This window comes from Podarcis vaucheri, assembly GCF_965113315.1.
Source record: "Podarcis vaucheri genome assembly, chromosome: Z".
NCBI classification, from domain to species: Eukaryota; Metazoa; Chordata; class Lepidosauria; order Squamata; family Lacertidae; genus Podarcis; species Podarcis vaucheri.
This window is the reverse complement of record NC_138758.1, coordinates 51,803,405-51,822,938: the sequence shown is the minus strand read 5'-3', so window position 1 is coordinate 51,822,938 and position 19,534 is coordinate 51,803,405. Positions and strand designations below refer to the sequence as shown.

Below are 19,534 nucleotides of genomic sequence, written 5' to 3'. Positions count from 1 at the left end.
CACCACAATTTAAGAAGGAGATTGACAAGCGGGAAGGTGTGCAGAGGAGGGTGACCAAGAATGATCAAGGACCTGGAAGCCAAGCCTTATAAGGAACACTTGAAGGAGATGGGTCTGTGTAAAGAGGAGACTGAGAGGACACATGATGGACATCTTCAAATATCTTAAGGGCTGTCAGGTAGAAGGGGAGCAAGCTTGTTTTCTCCTACTATGGAGAGTAGGACTCAAACCAATGGCTTCAAGCTGTGCAAGATGGTCTGTTGGGGCAAATGGGGCCCCACCAACCTCAGCCTGTCTTCTTACTTATAACTGGCCGGGGGGTGACCCTGCCTGTCATTCACTCTGCCTTCATCTCCTTGTCCTCCTCTCTACTATTCCCAATGGGCATCAGCTGCTATTGCACATTCCTGCCTTGCAGGGGGTTGGAATGGATGATCCTCAGGATCCCTTCCAACTCTAAAGGTAAAGGGACCCCTGACCATTAGGTCCAGTTGCAAACGACTCTGGGGTTGCAGCGCTCATCTCGCTTTAATGGCTGAGGGAGCCGGCGTACAGTTTCCGGGTCACATGGCCAGCAGGACTAAGCCGCTTCTGGCGAACCAGAGCAGCGCACGGAAACGCCGTTTCCCTTCCCGCCGGAGCGGTACCTATTTATCTACTTGCACTTTGACGTGATTTCAAACTGCTAGGTTGGCAGGAGCAGGGACCGAGCAACGAGAGCTCACCCCTAGGCTCTGTGGTTTAACCCACAGCGCCACCCACGTCCCTCCAACTCTACAACTCTATGGCCATGACTTCTATGGCCATGTTCACACTAAAGCACTAGGATACCAATTTAAACCATTGTGGCTTCCCCCAGAGAATCCTGGGAGGTGCAGCTGACGTTGTGAACCACCCTGTGGCCTTCAGGTGAAGGGCAGTGGACAAATTCAAGCAGCGGAAGCAGCAGTTTGCTAAGGGAGTTATTTAGGAGGCACTTATTCCCCACCCAGAGCTGCTATTTCCAGATCAGTTTAACAATCAATCCCTCCCATATAAATATACATGACCAAACAATCTCATGGCTGGCGCATTCCTGCTAAATATTATTTAATCTGTCAAGGTTTATGAATGCTTGATATATTTTGAATAAATATCAACTATGGAATATATTTTACACTATTTATCCTTTTTAAGCTGTATTACCTTGTATTTTTATTCCTCTTGACATTATTACTGTTTTTATGATGTATGTGAGTATGATGTTTCAATCGTTACATGTGCAAATTTTATTTATTTTTTAAAAAATACTTTAAAAAAGACAATCAATCCCTCTTTCTCAGGGAACTCTGGGAACTATAGCTCTGTGAGAGAAACAGGGTGTCTCCTAACAATTGTAAAACTTAGTGAACTACAGCTCCCAAAGCTCTTTGTGGACAGCATGACCGTTCAAAGTGGTATTGCAACACTTTAAATCTATGGTGGGAATGTGGCCTCTGATTCTATTTTATTGTTTAAAGTGTTTATATCCCACCTTTCCCCCGAAGTTGCTCGAGGTTGTGTACATGGTTCTCCCCTCCTCACAACAGCCCTTTGGGGTAGACCAGGCTGAGAGGCAGCGACTGGCTTCCAAGGTCACCCAGTGAGCTTCATGGCCAGGCGTGGATTCGAACCCAGGCCTCCCCGGTCCTAGTCTGACCCTCCAAGCACTACATCCCCACTGGCTCTCACACTTCTTCTCCCTAGCAAATGGCATTCAGATAGATGGCCTTTTGCTTCTCTGGTGCCCTTCTCTGAGGGGGGGGGGGGCGGGGGGCAGCCCCCAGGGGCCTCCGGGACTCACCAGATCTGGATGCCAATCTGCTTTTCCAAGCTGCTGTTGGGGGTCAGCATCCTTGACCGTCGCCGTGCACTGGAGACTGTCACCATCACCACTCGGAAAAGCACAAAGGTGTTCACCTGCAAAGGAGAGGGGCGAGAGGGTCAGGGGCTGGACCTGAAACAGCGGTCAGAGGCTTTAAGAGGTGGCAGTTGTGGAGGGGGGAGATTTCCCAGAATCCTCCTCTCAGGGAACATGGAAACACTGCCCCCTCAGTATATTGTTGTGTAAATCAGAGTTATCTCCCACACACATGAAAAGTAAACACACCCTGCGGTCTGCAGAATAAAAAAATTCCTTCCAGTAGCACCTTAAAGACCAGCTAAGTTAGTTCTAGGTATGAGCTTTCATGTGCATGCACACTTCTTCAGATACACTCTGGTCTGCAGAGTTCTTCTTTGTCTTGTGAAGACGCCGAGTTTGAAAACCACCGAATCCCAACATTTCTTCACATGCACCCAATCCTGCTCATAACGGAGAAATCCGAGGGCTCCCTTGGACAAAAAAACAAGGACACCAGCCAGGAATACCAGAGCAAAACAGCAGCCAGTAGTCTTGGTCTTGATTGAAGACGGTCGCGACAGGACTCCCACCTGCAACCAGGTGGAACAAGATGGAAGCCCCGAACAAAAGAGCCCCCGAACTTTTATTAGCTGCTAATCTCCATGTTACACCCCCCCAAATTACATCACTCATACATACTGCCACCAGACCTCCCCTTTCATGATGTATGAGTGATCACTCATACATCATGAAAGGGGAACCATGGGGCAGGGTCCAGGATGCTCATATTACTGCCACCAGACCTCCCCTTTCATGATGTATTTGGGGGGGGGTGTAACATGGAGATTAGCAGCTAATAAAAGTTCGGGGGCTCTTTTGTTTGGGGCTTCCATCTTGTTCCGCCTTGTGGCAGGTGGGAGTCCTTTGGCGACAGTCTTCAATCAAGACCAAGCCGACTATCTGCTGTTTTGCTCTGGTATTCCTGGCTGGTGTCCTTGTTTTTGGTCCAAGGGAGCCCTCAGATTTCTCCGTTCACACTGCCACACATGGTGGCAAGAACCTTTTGCACTGCAAACCCCGCCAATGAAAGGAGGAGGCCCCCCCTTTCCTGACACACTCACCGTCAGGACGAAGAGGACCGGCCCCACGAAAGCCCAGATGATGTCCGTCTGCACGTTCAGCCAGCAATGGTTCTCTGCCACGTACTTGTTGAACGACGTGGCCAGGGTCACACCAACAATAACCACAGGAAGCCCTGAAGAGGCAAGGAGGGAAGGACGGTGAACTGCCAACTTTCCTTCTGCATACCACCTGCCCTGGGGCAACTGAGGGGTTCTTGAGCTGCTGGACCCAAGGCTTGGGGTGGGACTTGGGGGCCTTATCCAGTTGGCCAGTCTCAGGAGACCTCTTAAGAGCCCATTTTCCTTTGCTTCTCAGCAGGACACAGGGGGGCCCCTCCACACATCCTTTCTATTGTGCAGTCATGGCCATTTGTTCTCATGGTGGTATCTGGGCAGGGCAGTTACACGTGTGTCCCACTTTCCCTTTCCCCTCCCCTTCACGTCTCAGAGAACAATTCAAAGTGGTGTGGGAGGGCAGGTGGGTGCTGATGATACTGGAAATAAAATACCTGCCCCAAATGAAGGAAATGGTGAGCCTGGCATACGGAGCACATTTTCCTATAATCTTGACGGAAAATGTAATAAATCCACTTTGAATTATTTAATTGCAATGCTTCAGCAGCCAGCCATTTATTAGGAAATGTGTGGAGTGTTGATTCCTTTATTGTAGATGGAGCCTGACCCTGACTCCTCAGAAAGAATCATAGAATCATAGAAGAGTTGGAAGAGACCACAAGGGCCATCGAGTCCAACCCCCTGCCAAGCAGGAAACACCATCAGAGCACTCCTGACATATGGTTGTCAAGCCTCTGCTTAAAGACCTCCAAAGTAGGAGACTCCACCACACTCCTTGGCAGCAAATTCCACTGTCAAACAGCTCTTACTGTCAGGAAGTTCTTCCTAATGTTTAGGTGGAATCTTCTTTCTTGTAGTTTGGATCCATTGCTCCGTGCCACTGCACGGAGAAGTCCCACTGCATTCAATGGCACTTACTCCCAAGTAACTGGGTAAAGACTTAGACTGCAATCCTAAGCATTTTTACTCAGAACTAAGTCCCACTGAGTTCAACGGGATTTATTTGCTGGTATGTTCTGGATAATTCTCCCAGTTTCCATTATCGTTATCATTTTCATCTTTTCCCCTCAAGGGAGCTTTTAGGCTAAAATTTATTTCATTCCATTAATCTGTGGAAAGTGTTATAAATGATCCCTGCCCTCGCACATTTTTCCTTACAGCAATTCTGCAAGGTATGTTCAGTGGAGAGGTTGTAACTGGCTCAAGGTGACCCATGTTGATGTGCAGGTGATGTCTATGCGTGCAGTGGGAGAAACATCCTGATGTAGAAGACAACGTCCCTATTTTCATCAGAGGAGGGGATGCAAAAGCTTTTGGGCTATAGCTATGCTTTATGGTTATACAGTGGTACCTCGCAAGACGAATGCCTCACAAGACGAAAAACGCGCAAGACGAAAGGGTTTTCCATTTTTTGAGTCGTTCCGCAAGACGAATTTCCCTATGGGCTTGCTTTGCAAGACGAAACGTCTTGCGAGTTCTTGTGAGTTTGTTTCCTTTTTCTTAATGCGGCTAAGCCGTTAATAGCGGCTAAGCCGCTAAACCGTTAATAGCCGCTAAGCCACTAAGCCACTAATAGCCGCTAAGCTGCTAATAGCTGTGCTTCGCAAGACGAAAAAACCGCAAGATGAAGAGACTCGCGGAACAGATTAATTTCGTCTTGCAAGGCACCACTGTACTGCCTCATTTCTGAATCAGCACAGGCTCCCTTATCCCCCTGCTGAAATCCTGCAATGTTTCATACTATGATTAGAGTTGGAGGGCAACTGGCTGAGCCCCCTTCTGCAATGCGATGGGGCAAGGATGCCCCTCAGGATGGCCGTACACTGGTACCTTGGTTTACGACTTAATGCGTCCCAGAAGTCCGTTCTTAGACCGAAACTGTTCTTAAACTGAGGTGTGCTTTCCAGGGCTGCCTTAAGCATATGTGGCCCCAGGGTGCAAAGATCTGCCTGGCGCCCCCCCCCCGGCTGCCCAGTCCCAGGCGCGCAGGAGGGGGAAGCCGGCCGGCTGCCTTAGCGTCTCGCTGGTTTGATTGCCCCCGAACTCGCAGCACAGAGCCGCCTGCAGCAGAAGAGTCCACCGCGGCGCTCTGACCGATGGGTGGACTCTTCCCCAGACTCGACTCTCGGGCCCTGGACTCTCGGCCTGGAGCCCCTGACATCCCTGCGCCCGGGTGCCCCGCACCCCTAGTGCCCATGGGTAAGACGGCCCTGGTGCTTTCCCTAATGAGGCCTCCACCACCAGTGCCCTTCCACCATTCGGATTCCGTTCTTAGACTGAGGTAAAGTTCTCAAACCGGGACGCTACTTCCGGTTTTGCGGAGTTCGTAAACCGAATCGTACTTAAACCGGACTGTTCTTAAACCGAGGTACTACTGTAATGTGGTCCCGCTGGGAAGCATTGCAAAACTACTAATAAAGTGGGGCAATGTGTGTCAAACAATTGCTAATGCACTGTTGTGGCATCAGCAGCATGTTTCAGAATACCCCCACAAAACCCCAAAGTTTGGAGGGCCTTCCCAGCTGCTTCTGGTTCAAATAAAACTTATTTCAGGTCAACCTGAGCACCCAATGGACAGCCACAGCTTAAAGGCCTTTTGTTCTTTCCTCTTTGAGCTCTGAACAGTCACCTAGGGCTGGCCCAAAACACACAGTTGCCTGGGGCAAAAAATGGATGAGTTGCCCCCTCCCCATCACCCCAGAATCTGATCCAAATAAAGAAGCAGTTGGATCTTATTTCACCTATGGAAATGATGTGAAAGCCATCTTATTTGAAGGGCTGTCACAAGGAAGATGCAGGGAACTTGTTTGTCTCTGCTTTGGAGGATAAGACCTGAAACAATCGATTCCAGTGGCAGGAAAGAAGATTCCTTATGTTCAAAGGAAGAGCCTTCTGGCAGTAAGAGCTGCTGGGCAGTGGAACGGACTCCCTTGGGAAGTGAGGGACTCTCCTTGGTGAGAGGTTTCCACACAGAGGTTGGGTGGCCACCTGTCAGGGACGCTGAGATACCTGCATTGCAGGGTCCCTTCCAACTCAGACTCTGTGAGAAAAGAGAAGCAGCCTGCCTTAGGCAGAGGGGACACCTGAGGAGATCCAGGTGAATACCTGAGGAACTGCCTAAGTCATTTGGGCAGCCCCTGGCAACTAATCACCCAACGGCCACAGTCACAGATCCACCTCTCCATACAGTGGTTAGGATGGGAACAGGGTTTGTCTAAACGGGATCAAGCCATCTGTAGGAGTATGGGCTTTCAAAAGACGGAGGAGGAGGAGAATCAGAAGTCGACTCGGCTGCCTGCCCTCTCTCTCCCCCCCCCCTCATCACCACTCGGACACAGACCCCATCCAGTCACGTAGTAAAACCGCATCCGCCGGTCCTCGCTCATGTTCACAGCCACCACTTTGCTCCACAGGAGAAGACCTTCCACCAGCATCCAGGCGAAGGCAGCCATGAAGAAGAGGTGCAGGAAGGCCGTGACGGCAAAGCACACTCCCTGGGGGGGAGAGGAAGGGAAGGAAGGGAAGGAGGCCGTGGGAGGTGAGGGGCGAGGGATCCCTTGGCAGGAACAGGTCTCTGTCCCGCTGGCAAAGGCGGGTAAGTCCCCCCCTGAGGTCTCTCCCATCTGCCTGCCCCTTCCCACCTGGTTGGTTTTGGCCAATTCGCTGAACATGAGCAAGGCCTCCGCAGCTGCCAGCGCAAATATCAGGTTCTTGTGCACGGTGGTCCTCTCGCTCTTGGGGACACTGGAGGGAGGATGGGGAGACGGGAGTCAAGAAACAAAGTAATGAAATCCCCTCTATACAAGATTGGATCCAGAAGCTGACAGAATACAGTATGCCGAATTAGATGGTCTATCAGAAAAAAATAAAGAATAAATCAAAACAGGAATTTGTTTCAAAATGGGAGGTTTTCAAAGAATATCTGAAAAATAAATATAGTAGTTTAAATTCTGTTGCAGCATTTGAGGAACTTCAGTAATAGTTGCAAGGTAGATATAAGAAATTGGATATATTAAGAAAAAGGTTGGGTCTTTAGTGTTAAGACCAATACATGTTTGATTGTTTGCTAAGAAAATTATGCGTCTATGGTTATTCCTGTGTGTAATTTGGTATTTGTGTTTTTTTTCTTTTTTCTTGCTGTATCAATAAAAATCTTAAAAAAAGAAACAAAGTTGGGAGTGCAACGCCCTTTTTTGACTGTTCAAATTTTTAAAAATTACTAAAGTTTTTTCACACTACAAGAACAGCTATGAACGCTACAAACAGAATATGTATAATATGGAGACTTCTCCTAGAGGCAGTTCTTAACCCCACCCCCACCTACAGGGGGTGGCAGCCCCCTCCCAGCTCCCACCTGGGACCTCTCCTCCACCCCCCCCACCTCTCACCCTGGAGAACCAACACTTCTGGGAGTGCCATTCCGGGTACCCAGCCCCCCTGCTGGTCAAGTCCCATCACATTCTTGGGAGACGGGATGCAGAACCTGCCGCCGCCCCCCCCCCAATGACCAGGCCCTCTGCTGGCTGGGGCTGATGAGAGTTGGAGTCCCTGCAATGCCTGACCCCTACGGTGGAGCCACAGTCAGGAACGACTCATGCCAAGTACAGTGGCGCCTCGCAAGACGAAAAGAATCCGTTCTGTGATTCTCTTCGTCTAGCGGTTTTTTCGTCTTGCGAAGCAAGCCCATTGAAGGATTCGTGGATTAGCGCTATTAGCGCGGCTTATCTGCTGATCGGATCAGCTGATAAGCAGCTTAGAAAAAGGGGGGGGGGAGGAAAAAAGACCAGCAGGAACTCGCAAGACATTTTCGTCTTGCAAAGCAAGCCCATAGGAAATTCGTTTTGCAAAGCACCTCCAAAACGGAAAACTCTTTCGTCTAGCGAGTTTTCCGTCTTGCAAGGCATTCGTCTTGCGGGGCACCACTGTACTCCAGCAAGAACAGGGAGCGCTTTGCACCCCTTCATAAGGAACAAAGCATGCCTGCAGGATCAGGTCCCTGATGGCCCACCTGGCCCTGATTCCTGTTCTCACAGTGGCCAAACAGCCCTTTCCCCTCCTGGTGTTTCCAGCAACTGGCATTCAGAACCATCGTTGTCTCCAACTGTGGAGCCAGAGCAGAGCCTTCCTGGCTAGGAGCCATCCATAGCCTTCCTCCTCCTCCTCCTCCTCCCCCTCCATCTCCATGAATTTGTCCAGTCCTTTGGAACTCACTACCACAGGAGGCAGGGATGGCCTCCAACTGGGATGGCTTTGAAAGAGGATGAGACAAATTCATGGAGGCATAGGGGGCGGACTAGGGATGGCACCACATAACAGCAGTCCTGAGAGATCTGCATTGGCTCCCAGTACGTTTCTGAGCACAGTTCAAAGTGTTGGTGCGGACCTTTAAAGCCCTAAACGGCCTCAGTCCTGTATACCTGAAGGAGCGTCTCCACCCCCATCGTTCAGCCCAGACATTGAGGTCCAGCTCCGAGTGCCTTCTGGCAGTTCCCTCATTGCGAGAAGTGAGGTTACAGGGAACCAGGCAGAGGGCCTTCTCGGTGGTGGCACCTGCCCTGTGGAACGCCCTCCCTTCAGATGTCAAGGAAATAAGCTGCTACCTTATCTTTAAAAAACATCTGAAGGCAGCCCTGTTTAGGGAAGCTTTTAATATTTAATGCTGTGTTGTTTTTAACACTCGATTGGAAGCCGCCCAGAGTGGCTGGGGAAACTCGGCCAGATGGGTGGGGTATAAATAAATTATTATTATTATTATTATTATTATTATTATTATTATTATTATTACTACTACTACTCTGCTCTGTCTCCATAGTTGGAGGCAGGAATCTGGCAGGCACTGGCAGGGCACTGACGAGTGTGCACTGGGGGAAGGGGGCCTGGAGTCGGACTCAGGAGCGGGGGGCAGTGGTTTGTGGGGGCCTGTGGCAGGCAGGAATCAGAGGCAGAGGCAGCTTCAAAGCTGGAGGAAGAAGCAGGCCGGGCAAGTGAACCGCCAGGCGCCTCCCCTGCACTTTGTCTCCCAAACCAGGAAGGGGCTGAAGAGGGAAGAGGAGAGGCATCTTCCATGCAGGTGTAGTCTCTGGCTACATGCACACAGCCCACTGGGGAAAGGTGCATATGGGGGAGGGGAGGGGTTCCTGGTTGCTGCAAGTGCTTCACAGAGCACAGACCTGGGGCAGCTGCCTAGATCTTAGATTGGTGGTGGTGGTGGTGGGGGGGTATCCAGGATAGCACAAGAAGATTCTCGTGCTGGGATTTTGCTTGTGGGGTCTCCCTCTGCAGTCATGGGGGGCCACTGTGAGAACAGGATACTGGACTAGATGGGTCCCCACTGGCCTGATCCAACAGAGTGTCATGATGTCCTTCTGTAGGGAAATCACCCCCATCCTACACCCGTCTTGCTTCTGGAGACGTGGCCCTGATCCAGCCTTACCCAACTGCCAGGAAGAGGACGAAGGTGACGATCAGGGCACAGAAGGAGACACCGCAGCCCACAAAGGTCAAGGTCTTCAGGGTTGACTCCTCCTCTGCACTCCTCTGCTCAAACACACAGGAACAACTGGCTAAGCAGGGTCAGCTCTACTGTTAGGCAAAGTGAGGCAGCCGCCTCAGTTGGCGGGTGTTGGGGTAGGGGCAACCCCTGGCTATTCCACCCAAGCCCCTCCCCAGCCATTCTGTTTTATTGGTGGATAGAGCTGGGTAGGCCACACAGGATGTCCTGCAAACCACCGCCACACGCCCTCAAAAAGCCCACTTGACTGAGGTGTGGTGGACTGCCCCATTATTATTATTATTATTATTATTATTATTATTATTATTATTATTATTTCTCCTCCTCCTCCTCCTCCTACCATTTATTACCCATTCATCACCCCAAAGTCCCAGGGCAGGTTACTACAACTAAAGCACAACATTAAAATCAATTTAAAACAACTTAAAATTGTTGGGGAAAAGCAAGTACATTTCCTTCTCTTGAGCTTCTATTTCATGCATGTGTTGCTTCAAACCACATGAGGACGCTGTTTGCCTAGCAAACTATCCAACACTTGCTTGGGGCCTCTATAAGTTAACTGCACCACTAAAAGCTGAACCATTTTGTGTTCTCTCTTCCAACATGTTGAGACAAGATGTCTGGTACTTCTCTCTTTTATCCCTACTCATCCTGTTAATAGCTCCTGCATGAATAAAACCTTTGAACTCCAGAAACAGTAAGTGGTTATTTCAATCTAATTTACCCGGGCTGCAAGCTCTCCTAACAAAAATTACAGAAATTAAGTGGGTCTGAATATATACACCTCGACTGTCAAAAGCCAAGGTAAAGAAGTGTGTCTTCAGTATTCAAGTAAAGCTGTATAATGAAGGTGCCAGACACACCTCTGTGGCGAAAGAGATACCCAGCTGCCAGTGCAAACCCGTGGCTTTTGTATGTGGGGTGGAGGAAGAGGCACCACATTGCCATTCATTGCAGGAAGAAAAAACATTTTGGGATGGCACTAAGGCCTGTTCCCCGGTCCCCCAACCTGCCCACCCCCTGGCTCCCTTAAGCAAAGGCTTCCGTCTCTCTCACCTGCACTTCGTAGACCTGCAGCAGCACTGCAAAGTTGGTGGTGTGGTTGCAAGAGCAGGTGGTAAATTCCAAGTGGGAGGTGACAACAGAGCAACCGGCAGTCGACCAGCCTCCTCCTCTTCCTCCTTTGGGGCTAGCAGGGCATGAAAGGAGAGGGGGGGGGGGAGAAGCCCAACAGGGACCAAAGGACAAACAATTCAAAGTGTTGGTGCTGACCTTGAAAGCCCTAAACGGCCTCGGCCCAGTAGACCTGAAGGAGTGTCTCCACCTCCATCGTTCTGCCCAGACACTGAGGTCCAGCTCCGAGGGCCTTCTGGTGGTTCCCTCGCTGCGAGAAGCAAAGCTACAGGGAACCAGGCAGAGGGCCTTCTCGGTGGTGGCGCCTGCCCTGTGGAATGCCCTCCCACCAGATGTCAAAGAGAACAACTACCAGACTTTTAGAAGACAACTGAAGGCAGCCCTGTTCAGGGAAGCTTTTAATGTTTGCTGCATTACGGTATTTTAATATTTTGTTGGAAGCCGCCCAGAGTGGCTGGGGAATATTATTATTATTATCATCATCATCATCATCATCATCATCATCATCATCTCCAAGTCCAGCAGCACCCAATGAGGGGAGTCAGCAGCAAACAGCTGTTGAAACCAGAGAGAAGCACAGAGCTTCGGTTGCCCCAGAAAGGCTTGCTGGTAAATGGAGGCCTCTTAGCCAAACCAGAGTGCTCCCCCCACCTCCACCAACCCCCCCCCCCCTCCTAGGGTTTAAGCAGTGAGATTACTTAGAGGGGTATCAATAGGAGAGGGTGCAGCAGAGGTGGGTATTGGAGGTGCAAAGGACTCATCAGACTCACTGGATCTAGCTCATCAATTTTGCTGAATTAGAATTGTAGTATTGAAAGGGGCCGTGAGGGTCATGCTTAGGGAAGCTTTTAATGTTTAATAGGTTATTGTATTTTACTGTTCTGTTGGAAGCCGCCCAGAGCGGCTGGGGAAACCCAGCCAAATGGGCGGGGTATAAATAATAAATTATTATTATTATTATCATCATCATCATCATCATCTAGCTCAACCCCCTCCAACACAGGAATGAAAGCAAATAGTTTTGACTGGATTTTGAATAAACGTGCAATTATTTGCTGCTGCTTTGAATTTTATCGTGTGGTTTTCCTCCTTAGTGGGCGGAGGAAACCGCTATTCTAAATAATGGCTTTGACAGGGAAGCCGGAACCAGCGATCAGTTTGTGGAACCCTGGAAACGTTTGGGAAGAACTGGGCCAATGAACTGCAGAGCTGGGTTTCCCGTAAGCCCAGTCCCAGCCACCACGACCGGAAGAAGGAACAACAAGCCCTCACAGCCCCCTCCCCCGAAGGAACACCAGGAGAAGATGCCTTTCAGGCTATTGGTCCACCCAGCTCTGCACTGTCAACTCTGGCAGGCAGCAGCCCTCCAGGATTTCAGGCGGGGGGGGGGGGGTCTCACCCAGCCCCACCTGGAAATGCCAGGGATTGGACCAGGGACCTTCTAAATGCAGAGCAGCTGCTTTTTCGCGGAGCCGTGGTGCCTCCCTTAAAACATAGCTGTCAACTTACAGATTTGAAAATAAGGGACCAGCGGCCTCAAAAATAAGGGATCAGCAGCCAAAATAAGGGATCAATAATTACTTTGATAAAATACATACTTTGTTGCGTGCAAATGGCTTTAGATACCTATTAGGTCCATAAATTACCATATAGCATATATTCAACATAATAAAAGCAACAATTTGTTGTTGACAAAGGACAGCTGGACTCAGAAAGTGCCCCATTACCTTCAGGAGCTTAGTTAAGGGACATCATCAATAAGGGACAGCAGCAGGACACGGCGCTGGGATAAGGGACTGTCCCGCCAAATAAGGGACGCTTGACAGCTATGCCTTAAAAACAAAGCAAGGTGCCAGTCCTCACTGCTGCGCTTGAGTTGAATGAAACAGGAGCATAGGGACTTCCCTTGTATTTGAGGCAGGGGTCTGTCGTGTCACCCCCTCCTCGCCTTGAGTCCCAAGTGCGGCCACCTTTCCAAATGAGCACAAAGGTTCTGGACCTGAGAAGGATCCTGGTTTGTGAAGGCTAGCCCCCCTCCCCCTGGAGTTTTTGGCAAAGCCCCACCATCTGCTCCTTGATGACCCAGACAAGGAAACAACATCCCACGTCAGACCATATTTACGGTGCACTGAGCATCCTGCATTCCTCGCGAGCCATAATTCTCCAAGTGACTCTCCTCTGTCGCAGGCTGGAGGCATAATTCAGTGAGGCCTCCAGGGAAAGGTCACTCATTTGCAAATAACTTTGCAGAAGGGAGCCTCCCTCTGCAACAAAAGGCTCCTCGTTGCAGGTTGGGGTGTTAAGAATAAACACATAACAGTCTTATCAATCTCAGGCAAGGGAGTGAATTGGTTGACTGACTGAACACAGGAGGCATAAGGGTCTCCCATTTTTCAGGCATGCTTGGAAATGTAAGCAACTGCCATGGGAACAAATAAATACCCATTTCACAGGGGGGGAAACTGACATTGCACAGAACACCCCTGAAGCAGCAGGCAAAGCGTGGCAACATCTTCCCATTCAAATGCAAATTCAAATAAATAAACAAATTCAAATAAACACAAATTCAAATAAATAAGTCAATAAAAACCCAATTTGAAAGGGGAGGGGGGAAACCTCAGAGGGGCAGGGGGTGTTGGCGGGCACTAAGGCAGGGATGAGTGAACCGTTCAATGTCAGTTTCACATTTTCCCATCAGTGAGTTCCTTTCTCCACACTTCCACATGACTTTGCAATTTCTTTTTATTTGGAAAAAGTCCTCATGAGAAATCATCAGCCATTTTAGTGCAAATTTCTCTTGACATACACATTTGTGTGTGCAATTCTTGCTGACAAATCCATTTCTGCAAAACTATTTTCTCTAATACAACGCACGGTTGTATATTATTTTCACTAATATGTGCATTTTTATTCACACTTTTAACCCAAGTATATGCATTTATTTTATTAGGGAAGTTTAGGGTTAGGGTTTTTAATGTCTGGTGCTGTATTGTTTTTAATATCCCGTTGGAAGCCGCCCAGAGTGGCTGGGGAAACTCAGCCAGATGGGCGGGGTATAAATAATAATAATAATAATAATAATAATAATAATAATAATAATAATTATACTTGGCTGGAGAATTGCTTTGCAAAAAATTCTGAAAGGTGTGGATTTCAAAGAGCAGCTGAGTTTTGGTTTAAATCTTGTTTCAGAAACTGCTAATCAGGTATGTCTGGCTCTAAATATGAACTGAGTCAAATTTCTTCCCCATCTGAGGGTGTCTAGAGGTGCCATACTGTGGACCCCAGAACCAGAGATTTTACAGCACAGCTTCCCAAACTTTTCATGTTGGTGACACACTTTTTAGACATGTGTCATCATTCCGAGACACAGTAATTCAGTTTTACTAGCAAGCTGGAGGTTAAACTAGCTCCTTTTCCTGAGAGGAGTGCGTGGAGCATTCGCGTGACACACCTACGCACTGCAGCCGACACACTAATGTGTCACAGCACACAGTTTGGAAAGCTCTGTTTTACAGGAAGGACCTATCACCCAGATTTCAGACTTCCGCATGGGAGCTGGGTCTGCTTAGCCTGCAAAAGAGGAGACCGAAAGGAGATGAGAGAGTGATATTCCTCTCAAATGGCAAGCTTGTTTTCCGCTGCTCTGGAGGGTGGGACCCAGACCAAGGAATTCAGAGGACAAGAAAGGCATTCTGACTAGATATTAGGAAGAACTTTCTGATGGGAAGAGCTGTTTGACAGTGGAATGGACTCCCTCCGAAAGAGGTGGACTCTGCTTCACTGGGGTGACAGCAAAGGTTGCAAGGTTTTTAGCTGGGGCAATTAGAATAAGATCCACTATTTGACTATTAATTCAAAACCCTAAAATGTATTTTTATAGTTGACTTCTTATTTTTATTTTTTGCAAATCGTATAGTTGTATCACTGCAGAAGGTGACAGCAGCCACAAAATTAAGAGATGCCTGCTTCTTGAGAGAAAAGTGATGACAAACCTAGAAAGCATCTTAAAAAGCAGAGACATTACCTTGCCGACAAAGGTCCATATAGTTAAAGCTATGGTTTTCCCAGTAGTGATGTATGGAAGTGAGAGCTGGAGCATAAAGAAGGCTGATCGCCGAAGAATTGATGCTTTTGAATTCTGGTGCTGGAGGAGACTCTTGAGAGTCCCATGGACTGCAAGAAGAACAAACCTATCCATTCTGAAGGAAATCAGCCCTGATTGCTCACTGGAAGGACAGATCCTGAAGCTGAGGCTCCAATACTTTGGCCACCTCATGAGAAGAGAAGACTCCCTGGAAAAGACCCTGATTGTTAGGAAAGATGGAGGGCACAAGGAGAAGGGGATGACAGAGGCCGAGATGGTGGGACAGTGTTCTTGAAGCTACCAGCATGAGGGAGGCAGTGGAAGACAGGAGTGCCTGGCGTGCTCTGGTCCAGGGGGTCACAATGAGTCGGCTCAACGACTCCACAACAACAACATTGTTGTATTATTGCTATGGCCGATGGCTGACACAAATAAAGATTTGTTCATTCATTCTACTTCACTGGAGATTTTAAAGCAGAGGTTGGATGGTCATCTGTCAGGGATTCCTTCCTTGTGAGTCCTGGATTTCAGGGGGTTGGTCTAATGACCCATGGTGTCCCTTCCAATTCTACAGCTCTGTGCTTCTATGGCCCTCCACCCTACAGACTGCTGCCCTCCCACCCTCAATCTGAGCTTCCATGCCTGCGAAGCTCTTCCGCTCTCCATCGCTCCCTTCGTCATGCAGCCAAGATGGCGGTTACCCCTTTCCTGAGCTACCTACCTTCTGCTGAAGTTCCAGAAAGCGCACACTGGCTCCACAAACTGGTCTGGCAGAGCCTGCGGTGGGACGGAAACAGTGGGAGTCTTGAGCCCTACAGAGAAGCAAGCTCTGGACCAAGCCCCAAAGGGGATCCACTCAAAACAACAGGGTCAGCCCCACCCTCTCGATCACTGCCAGTTCAAACACAACACCACGATCAGCACCAGCTGGGACGTGGCCTGTTACACAAAGGCAGCCACCCTGCAGCTACATGGGCCACTTTGAGGAAGGGGAGCCGGGGCGTGTAGTGGTTAGAGTGCCATGGAGGAAAAGGTGGGGACATAAATGCAATAAATAAATGCAATAAATAAATAAATGCAATAAATAAATAAATAAATAAATAAATAAATAAATAAATAATAAAAGGGCCCACCACCACCTTGGGATGACCACCAACATGGAGAGCTTAAAAAATGAATTAGACAAGGCTACCCATGGCTACCGAAGCGGGTAGCCTAGGACTTGCTAATCAGAAGGTTGGCGGTTCAAATCCCTGTGACGGGGTGAGCTGCCGTTGCTCGGTCCCTGCTCCTGCCAACCTAGCAGTTCGAACGCACGACAAAGTGCAAGTAGTTACCGTATTTTTTGCTCTATAACATGCACCTGACCATAACACGCACGTAGTTTTTAGAGGAGGAAAATCCGTAGGCATGCCACCCGTAGGCATTCCCTTCATAACACGCACAGACATTTCCCCTTACTTTTTAGGAGGAAAAAAGTGAGTGTTATGGTGCAAAAAATACGGTAAATAGGTACCGCTCGGGGGGGGGGGAAGGTAAATGGTGTTTCCATGTGCTGCTCTGGTTCGCCAGAAGCGGCTTAGTCCTGCTGGCCACATGACCCGGAAGCTGTACGCCGGCTCCCTTGGCCAGTAAAGTGAGATGATTGTCGCAACCCCAGAGTCGGCCACGACTGGACCTAATGGTCAGGGGTCCCTTTACCTTTACCTTTTTACCCACGGCTATCAACCACAATGGCTATATACTCCAGTTATGGAACCTCTACCTGTGGGCCTAATTAGGCTTTGTGAGGCGTCCTCATTTGGCCCCACCCACCTGGCCATCTCCCCAACATCGCCGGACGCAAGAGATGCAAACACTGAAAGGGCCGCTCTGAAAATGGAGAATTGGGACTGCGCTCCTAATATTTCCTTTCCAGAGGTAGAACCCTGAACTTTCTTTTACAAGCTGCCAGGCTCAGTCCTGAAACATTTATTTTATTTATTTTACCTTTACAATAGATATCATCTTTTCCCTCAGGGAGCTCAATGTGCTGCGCACGGGTCTCCTCCTCCCCCATTTAATACCCACAACCAGTCGGTGCAGCTGGTTGGGCTGAGAGGCAGCAACTGCCCCAAGGTCAGACATACCCAATGAGCTTTATTGCAGAGCGGGGATTCGAACCCTGCTCTCCCAGGTCCCAATCCAATGCTCTCTCCATTACACCACACTGGCTCTCACTATGATGCTAGGCAATTGACTGGTGGTCTGCTCTTCCTTCCTACCAAAATGACCCACAGAGGGAGGGAGAGTTCTGGCTCTAGGCTCCTGGATGGACCCAGTTCCACACCCATGGCCTATGCAGACCAGGAACAGAAGTGGCACGCTTTGAACATCAATTGCTGGGGTGCAGCGGCGGAAGGAGGAAATCTCCCCATGCCCTTCTTGGGGGGCTACGCAGAGGCATCAGATTGTGAGAAGCAGGAACTGGGCTCATTCCCTCCTGGACTGTCTCTGACCCTCCATGTCATCCACAAACATAAGATTGGGGTATGTGCACAAAAGCACATTACGTTTTTTTTAAAAAAAGTCATATGGTAATTCTTGACCAGGGCCGGCCCCATAGGCGCCGACTCCATGGGGCCTGAGGGGGCTCGAGCCCCCTCAAAAATTTTTTTTGGGGGGCTCAGCCCCCCCAATAATCTCGGGCGCCCTTCCAGCAGAGTGCCGCCGCCGTCCCCCGCCTCCTCCCCACCTGCTCCCTCACCAGCCAGCCAGCCAGCCGTGCGCCCTAGTCGGAGAGCCCCGGCCGTCCCCCGCGAGATTAGAGAATCCCCGGGGGCGGGGGCTCCTGCCTCGCTGCTTCGCAGCACCACCGCCACTGCCAAGGCACTGCCGGGGGGAATTTCCTTCCTCCTGGCGGTTTCAGCGGTTTAGGGCCTGAGCGGAGGGGGCTCGCCCTCTCTTCTCCGGCTAGCCCCACGTTTCCCGCATATCAGCTGTTCCGGAGCTGATTAATAGGCGCAGCACGCTCTCCCCTATTCGCTCACGAGGAGGCGGCGCCACTTTATTTGCATATTCATGAGCTTATTTATTATTCATGAGCTTTCCCGGGCCCCCCCAATATTTTTTATAAGTCCGCGTCCCTGGCCGGCCCTGTCATTAACCTCCAGCAATTCTTCCTTGAAGCCACCAGGTGTGCCTCACAGCCTGGCCTTGGCCTGCTTCTCTGAAGCGTGAGGTCGGACTCTGTTCTCATTCTTTCACCTGCTGGTCCACTCACCTTCTGGGTGAGGAATGCGAGGAGGGCGCAATCTTACCCTTTGCCTCAGGCAGCAAAACATCTTGGGCCAGCCCTGGTCTGCACCAGTGTCCCTTCACAGGAACAGAGCAAGTTACCAGACCTTTGCTCCATCTATCTAGCTCAGAGGTTCGCAAAATGGGTAGTAGCACCCCTGGGGGGGGGGCGGCAGTGGAATTATTTGGGGAGCACTGAGAGGTAGGGGGCAGCAGGGGGACACTGGAAGTGTCAGTGACCACTAGGCTCTGGTATCCCTGGATCAATTCAAGTTCATCCGTTTTGCTGATTTAGTTAAACTTACTAGTTTCAACTGCATTTCGAACAAATGGGAAATCAACACTGTTTGACGGTGTTGTGATCTTTTTTTAGTGTGTCGTGCAAACTGTTAAACTGAATAATGCATTTTATAAGGTAGAGTAAGGTCACTAGGGATGAGTTGATAAAACCAAGGGGGCAGTTGCCCCCAAAGGTGGGGGAGCCACTTCTCCACACCAATGGACAGAGTTTCAAGCAGAAATCTCTTCCAGCCGTACCTGGATCTGTGGCTGGGGATTGAACCCAGGACCTTCTGCTCTGCAAATGAGCTATGGCTCTTCCACATACTTCATGCCCTTCCATAACCATTGTCATCTTCTCCCCTGCTCCACATGTTTACCCACAAAGATGCCCATTTGCAGCAGGTAAAGGTAAAGGTAAAGGGACCCCTGACCATTAGGTCCAGTCATGACTGACTCTGGGGTTGTGGCGCTCATCTCGCTTTACTGGCCGAGGGAGCCGGCGTACAGCTTCCGGGTCATGTGGCCAGCATGACTAAACTGCTTCTGGCGAACCAGAGCAGCGCACGGAAACGCCGTTTACCTTCCTGCTGGAGTGGTACCTATTTATCTACTTGCACTTTGAGGTGCTTTTGAGCTGCTAGGTTGGCAGGAGCAGGGACCGAGCGTGGATTTGAACCGCCGACCTTCTGATTGGCAAGTCCTAGGCTCTGTGGTTCAACCCACAGGAATGGACTGCAAACCCTCACCTGGACCCGGTGCCAGAGGCGGTAACGCACAGCGGTGCTGATTTCCTCGTAGTCGCTGACCAGAGAGGAGGAGATTATGGAGGAGCCTGCCTGGGTGCTCAAGTACCTGGGGCAGAAACGGAAAAAGTGTTTGTTTATTTATTTACCAGACACTTTTGTGTTTGTTGTTTTTTTGCCAAAGCAACTCAACCACTCACCAACAAACAAGCCCACATATATACATTAAAATATGGCAGGGAAGGGCATACATTAAAACATCCCACCCGCTCTAAAAGGCATAGGTAAAAGCCAAAGGCCTGGTTTAAAAGGAATGTTTTCGCCTGGCGCTGGAGATCTGTAACGATGGCACCTCCCCGGGGAGAGCGTTCCACAAGCAGCAGAGGTGCCATGATGACCCTCACTTTTAGACTCCAGGGCCAATTTCATTCTGTTCACCTGAGC

At 49.7% G+C, this 19,534-nt stretch overlaps 1 protein-coding gene across 7 annotated transcripts in view; it reads right to left on the bottom strand.

Annotated features, from left to right (window-relative positions):
* ADGRD2 (adhesion G protein-coupled receptor D2) overlaps positions 1–19,534 on the bottom strand; it is a 65,504-nt gene that overhangs the window by 21,207 nt on the left and 24,763 nt on the right. For all 7 annotated transcript variants that reach the window (XM_082208837.1, XM_082208839.1, XM_082208841.1 and 4 more), the window contains exons 12-19: positions 19,094–19,199; positions 15,511–15,566; positions 10,625–10,757; positions 9,491–9,594; positions 6,699–6,801; positions 6,398–6,551; positions 2,983–3,116; positions 1,823–1,938 (exon numbers count right to left, since the gene is read on the bottom strand). In XM_082208837.1, coding sequence (XP_082064963.1) covers positions 1,823–1,938; positions 2,983–3,116; positions 6,398–6,551; positions 6,699–6,801; positions 9,491–9,594; positions 10,625–10,757; positions 15,511–15,566; positions 19,094–19,199 — 906 coding nt within the window. The remainder of the gene's footprint in view (positions 1–1,822; positions 1,939–2,982; positions 3,117–6,397; positions 6,552–6,698; positions 6,802–9,490; positions 9,595–10,624; positions 10,758–15,510; positions 15,567–19,093; positions 19,200–19,534) is intronic.